We start from the raw sequence: 6,623 nt of genomic DNA on the forward strand, positions 1-6,623 counted from the left end.
ACAGCTGCTGAATGTGCTTTGTCGAATATGTGGGTCTGTGGTTCCTAATGTTCATATTGTGTAGATGATGCTCACTTTTTATGTCTTTCTTATACCTCTATAAGCTTAGTGGGGTTCTCAATAAATCAATATGCACTTTTTAACAAGTTGTCAAACAAAGCTCAACTTTTTGAAAAAAGTCTAAGAATAATACATGAACTCATACTTTTGTTGCATAAAAAATGTAGTTTTATTCAGTAGAATAACAGAATAGAAATAAATACAATAACTTAAATTAATAATTATATATGTAATAAAATAAATATTAATAAATATATATTTTAAATTATAAAAATATTTCTGTAGTATTCATGTTTAAGAAAGTCCATAGCGGGATGTTCTTCTTGACTCTGAGATTGCATTTTGAAGCTCCTCGACAGTTGACTGAAAATCCACTTGTAGTATTAACTTATTGGTTTCATCATGTATTTTCTTTATCAGTTCTTCAAAATGATCATGAATCATTGGAGAAAGGGAAGGGAATTTTTGGTGATTAGCATAGCAGATGTTCCACCATTTGTAGGACATCTTGTAGTGTTACGCTTTTTCTTTGAAACTTCTTTGTAGTTACTTCCCATGAGCCCAGCATCCAATATCTTCCACGACTAATGGGATGAGACTGTGTAACACAGCCTCCTGGAGACATTGACGAGATGCCTACAAAATAATATGTAATGTGATTAATATGAATGTTGAGAATTCACCATTAACAAAATATATTGTCTTCCTGTTATCTCGTCTGTCTGCCTTCTATGTTCTTTTTCTTCTTTTTTGTCTTGTCTATGTAGTACAGATCATTGTAAAAATGAACCTCTCTAGACATGAGAAGGACTTCATCGACTGTATGTGTCCAGAGTCACCTATCTACTTCGGCATAGAGGACAGGATGATGCTTCTACTTTTCACTGTAAGATACGTACCTCTTTCATAAAGTGGTGGAGATGGTGAAGCCATGGCTTCAGCTTCTCAGAAGGTGTTATACTATGTCCTGGAGACTCTTTCTGAATACAAGATATACAAGATTACGATAAGTTATGGGTCAATAAGTAAAGTATTAGCACAAAAACATCAAAGCATGAACTATGAAAATAGTAAAGATAAAGAGGGGACCATATAGACTTACACAGAGCAGAAGATCATCTCTGATTTTGAGGAACATCCCGAGTGACTGTGATACCAGGTCGGGTAGAGCAGATGTGGACAGATTCGCCAGAACTTCTGTAGTCATTGCAACTCGCTCCAAGGTCAAAATCAGACGATCACTGGCCTAAAGAAAGAAATAAGAAAAATATTTGTCTAAGAATTGTTCCTCAAGTATATTAGGATGTAAGAACATTTTATTTCACAGAACATTTATGAAAGAAAGTGGTACCATTAGGTCACACACAGATGGCTTGTGTTTCACCATTCTTCTGTAGCACTTGATTGCACTGGTTGACATGTTCTTCTCCTGTGGACAGATTGAGCAGAATTTGATGAAGCTTTACATAACGTTAAGTGCATTGAATATAAAGTCATCACGAATATCTTTCTATATAGTGTGAATATTATACAGAAGTCAGGAACCACAATATTAAAAACCACCATACAGTATATTATAAATTCTTAATTGAAAAGAGGGATCAATTCCTTTATGGATTCATATTACAGGGTGCTTTCACATTGACCTTATCTTCACATCATCAATCCCAATTTGAACATCTGTACCAACTATACACTAAAATGTTGTTGGCAGAGCAAATATGCGCTCTGATGTTCATAATTTTCGGGCGTATTGACCTACTGGAGGCAAATATTTGGCCGTGGAGGTGAAGATATTCGGACATAGTAGACTATGTCTGTATGTCCGCCTCCGGTTTTGAGGGGGGGGGGGTAAAATGTAAGCCCAGCGAGACCCAGGAACGTGAAGGTAAGTGAAATATTAAAGCACCCTTAGTTCCTGACTTCTGACTAAATAGATGTAGAACTATAAAAATAATATAAATTTCCCTTCGTACATGTTCATTCTGCAGTTGTTTGATGACCTTGATGTCAGCGGAAGATACTGATTGATATCTGGACATGGCACAGCGTCTTTTGTGTGGATGTCCGGTCACTGCTACAAGAACAATACTGAAGATCAGGAATCTGATGTCCATGGCTGAAGTATTTGTGGGGATCTGAATAATTTATTCTCGTCCTATGAATCTGTGTATACAATAATAAAATATAGAACATATTTATTACGCATAAACTCATCATGAAAATATCCAAGTTGTTGCTATTCTGCATATACGAGAATAAGAAAAGACACCACATAAAGATATGCACATATAGTAACATAGTAACATAGTAACATAGTTAGTAAGGCCGAAAAAAGACATTTGTCCATCCAGTTCAGCCTATATTCCATCATAATAAATCCCCAGATCTACGTCCTTCTACAGAACCTAATAATTATATGATACAATATTGTTCTGCTCCAGGAAGACATCCAGGCCTCTCTTGAACCCCTCAACTGAGTTCGTTATCACCACCTCCTCAGGCATATCAAATAAGTTAATCAATAAGCATAGTTTATTCTCTGCTCTGCAGGTCAACAAGCCACAAGGAACAGCACAATGGTCAATCAACACATTATCAGAAGTCGATTGATCAATGATCTTGCATCCCTATCGTGTAAAGATAGCAGACGATACCCTGTAGGAGCTGATATTAGAGGCAAGTAGCACCCATTCAAAAATATAAAGAGTCAACTTTTAAAACTCATCTGACATTAGTCTATAGTCCTTCACCGACTGAAAATAGATATCTGAATAAATAACATTAAATGCTGAGTCATCACTTTGGGTTGTACTTTTCTTCTCCATTGGGGGGATTTATAGGCACACATGTGGACATTTTTTGTAGTCTAGATACATAAAGTATACATCTCATTAGAAAAGTGTATAGTTGGTATTACAGAAATATATTGTTCTGAATATCACTGTGGTTTCGGATACCATGTGTGTCCTACCTTCAAATAGTGATCTATGTGCAATGCTGTGTATTGAATTGGCATATTATTGCCTGGGGTTTGCTTATAGTGCACTATTGGTTTTAAATGATTTTAAAAGTCTTTTGGGTCTCAATAAACTTTTCTTTATACTATATGATATTTAGGTATGCATATTTTTATGCGGTGTCTTTTCCTTTTTGAACCAAAAACAAAATGAACCAAACAAAAGATGCTCACCTGCTCGGTTGACTTGGGATCCGCTGCTGCTCTCAGCTCTGCTTCTTGTCTTCCCATGTTTCTCCTTTTATATTTCAGTCTCATGGAGAAATTTTCTTTCTACGTTCAGAATTGAAATGACATGAGAAGAGTGTCTACAGTGATGGGAAATTCTTACAACTTTCAGTTTTCTTGGTATGTAGGTAGGAATGTAACGTCAGGTAACTGGGAGGAGACTCCTCCACTACGACAGGTGACAGGAGGAAGCCCTACTATATACAGAGATATTACATTTAGCAACATGACAAAATTACTGAGTGATGGGAGCATGGATGATATAAACAGTCGAATTATCTGTTTTAGATTGATAAACAAAATATCTCTGTATATAGTAGGGATTCCTTCAGTCACCTGTAGTCGTGGAGGAGTCTCCTCCCAGCTACCTGACGTTATCTTCCTAGCTACATACCAAGGAAACTGAAAGTTGTAAGGGTTTTCCACGACTTCTGTCACTTGAATTCCAACTGCAGAGCGAAGTTTTCTCCACATCCTGAAAATGAAGAAATTTCTCTCCTGCAGATTGAAGCATAAAAGGAGAAACATGGGAAGACATAAGTCAGAGCTCGAAGCAGCAGAGAGAGGCAAAGCAAACGGGCAGGTGAGCATCTTCTACTGAATGTTTGTACAGAATATTAGTGCTGTGGACGTCTACACGATAAGTTTATATACAATAATAATGTTCTATGTATGTTTATATCTTACACACAGATCCATTGGAAGAGAAGAAATACTCCAATACTCCAGCCATGGACATCAGATTGGTCATCTTCAGTCTTGTACTTGTCGTAGTGACCGGACATCCACACCGGAGACGCTGCCCCATGTCCAGATATCAATCAGTATCTTCTGCAAACATGAGGATGACTAAACAATTGCAGAATGAACATGTAAGAAAAGGCATTGTTTTAATTTTTATTTTTATTTTATAAAACACCTATATGTATCCTATATATATGCACCATGAAGAGGATAAACAACTATGAAACACCAAGAAAACCATCCTTCACACAATATCAAATAAAAACCATATATACTTTATTGAAAATTTCTTAAAAAGTAAACAGTGATAGATAAAATCCACAGCACAGGAAAAGAAGGTGGGCTGTCCAGGAAGCACACTCCGAGTATAATAATAACTAAATCCTAATACATGACATATGTGCCAAGTGACCATGTACATACATGCAGAGGAAAATGGGTAAAAGAAAGCACAGTATAAAGTAAATACAAAGTGTATATGATATAATAATTACCTATGGAGCGCTCCTGGAGACCCACCACACCCGACGCGCGTTTCGCAATGAAATGCTTCGTCCAGGGGACGCGCGTCGGGTATGGTGGGTCTCCAGGAGCGCTCCATAGGTAATTATTATTTTTTATAGATGCACATCTATAGAGACAGGAGTCAGGGTGCTTTCACATGTGTTTGTTACAAGTGAAGAACCAAAGCAAGTGTAAAAGACAGTTAATCTAATATTTTCCGTTATGTTTTACTTGAGAACTTTCAGTGGAAATATTGCAGGTAAAATTGAGTAATTGATTAGTACCACTGTTAATCTAGTACACGTTGAGATGATCCATTTATGGTTTGTTCTTGACTTTTTGACTCTATACAGTAGGCGTCAATTATTACACTGTATGGTAGTATATTCTGGATGAGTTATTTTGTAATACGTTGTATCCATGTACATCTAAAACAAATCCTACTTTATCTGTCAACAGGAGAAGACCATGTCCACCAGTGCAATCAAATGTTACAGAAAAATGGTGAGACACAAGCCATCTGTATGTGAACTAAAGGTAAATATAGATCTGACACTTTATTCCATTACTGGCCTTGAAATAGTTCTTGAAAATAAAACCCACCTTACCTCCTCACCTAGTTATATATTTAGAAGCACCTAATATTTTCCCCTTCTTCCCTTCTACAGGCCAGTGACCGCCTCATTCTGACACTCGAGCGAGTTACTGTAACTACAGAAGTTCTGGCGAATCTGTCCACATCTGCTGTACCCGACCTGGCATCACAGTCACTCGGGATGTTCCTCAAAATCAGAGAAGATCTTTTGATCTGTGTAAGTTCATATGGCCCTCGTGTTCATTGACTTCATGGATTGGGCTTTTATGTTTCGTGACTGATATTAGAAATACTGACGCACGACTAATCATTATCTTGCATTTTTCACATTCAGAAAGAATCACCAGGACACAGTAAAACACCTTCTGATGAGCTGAAGCCATGGCTGCACCATCTCCAGGACTTTGCAGAAGAGGTAAATGTCCTTCACTAATCTACAGATGCACTAATAGCATCCTGTCTTTTTTGGTGGAGGAGATAATTGACCCTGGACATGAACAGTAGATGAGGGTCAACATTGACTTGGGCGACCCCATAATGTTCTGAGTGGAGACTAAATTTGATAACATTATAAAACTGAATATCAACAGAACATGGATGCAAGAAAGAAACCAATGGCATATAGACTAGGAGAAATTATAGGTAATGCTGAATACATAGCAAGCATAATAAACATTTTTCATATTATTTTGTAGGAATCTATGCAATGTCTCCAGGAAGCCTCAGTCTTATCTCGCTGGTGGTAGAAGATATTGGATGTTGGGCTCAAGGGAAGTAACTGCAAAGATATTTTTATAAAAGTCTGCAAGTCTTGAGGACGACCTTCAAATGGTGGAACATTTTCCATTAACAACTCTGTGATTTTGTTCCATTTTATATGATTGATACCCTTTGTGAAGAACTAATGAGGACAATACACGATAGCTCTAATTAGAAGCTTATCTACAGTCACCTGTCGTAAAGTCTCAACATCAAGATCAAATAGGAGATGAATGTTGTCTTTGTGAATTTTCATAAATATGCATAATTTGGTATTTTTTTGATATTTTTCACAATATATTTATTTATATCTATTTTAATATGTATGTAATTATTTAATTTTGATATTTTGAAATGTATATTTATTATTATGTATTTTTTAAATATGTAATTTATATTTATTTTTATTTGTATTCAGGTTTTCTGTTAAAAAATAATTATAATTTTAATAAAAGTAAATTAATTTACCTATTGTTCTTAAAACTATGGGGAAAAGATAAGCTCCGATTGAGAAGTGGATAAAAAGTGAATGTTGTCTTGGGATGATTCCAGAGATTTAGCAGGAGGAAATGTGTGTATGTGAGTAAAGGCAATTCTATAGTGTATGCTGAATTCAAGTTGGCAGCCGAATAGTGATTTTGCCAAAGTAGGACTAGCCCAGCCGAGTACCCAAGGATCGTGCTGTGTGTCTAAGCCCTAATGGAATAATTTCCA

General features: G+C 36.3%; 1 protein-coding gene and 1 long non-coding RNA gene across 2 annotated transcripts; one reads left to right on the top strand and one right to left on the bottom strand.

Annotated features, from left to right (window-relative positions):
* Positions 1-349: 349 nt before the first annotated feature.
* LOC138666238 (interferon lambda-3-like) lies at positions 350-2,177 on the bottom strand. Its single transcript, XM_069754472.1, has 5 exons — positions 2,037-2,177; positions 1,412-1,489; positions 1,163-1,306; positions 960-1,040; positions 350-696 (listed from the first exon to the last, which is right to left on the bottom strand). Exons 1-5 carry the CDS (start codon positions 2,175-2,177, stop codon positions 607-609), a joined length of 534 nt encoding a protein of 177 aa, XP_069610573.1. The 3' UTR covers positions 350-606.
* Positions 2,178-5,230: 3,053 nt separating this feature from the next.
* LOC138667175 (uncharacterized) lies at positions 5,231-6,133 on the top strand. The gene is made up of 3 exons (XR_011318624.1): positions 5,231-5,367; positions 5,485-5,565; positions 5,846-6,133. It is a non-coding gene; the product is annotated as an uncharacterized lncRNA (long non-coding RNA).
* The last annotated feature ends 490 nt before the right edge of the window (positions 6,134-6,623 follow it).

The sequence above is a fragment of the Ranitomeya imitator genome, chromosome 2 (assembly GCF_032444005.1).
Source record: "Ranitomeya imitator isolate aRanImi1 chromosome 2, aRanImi1.pri, whole genome shotgun sequence".
Lineage (NCBI taxonomy): Eukaryota > Metazoa > Chordata > Amphibia > Anura > Dendrobatidae > Ranitomeya > Ranitomeya imitator.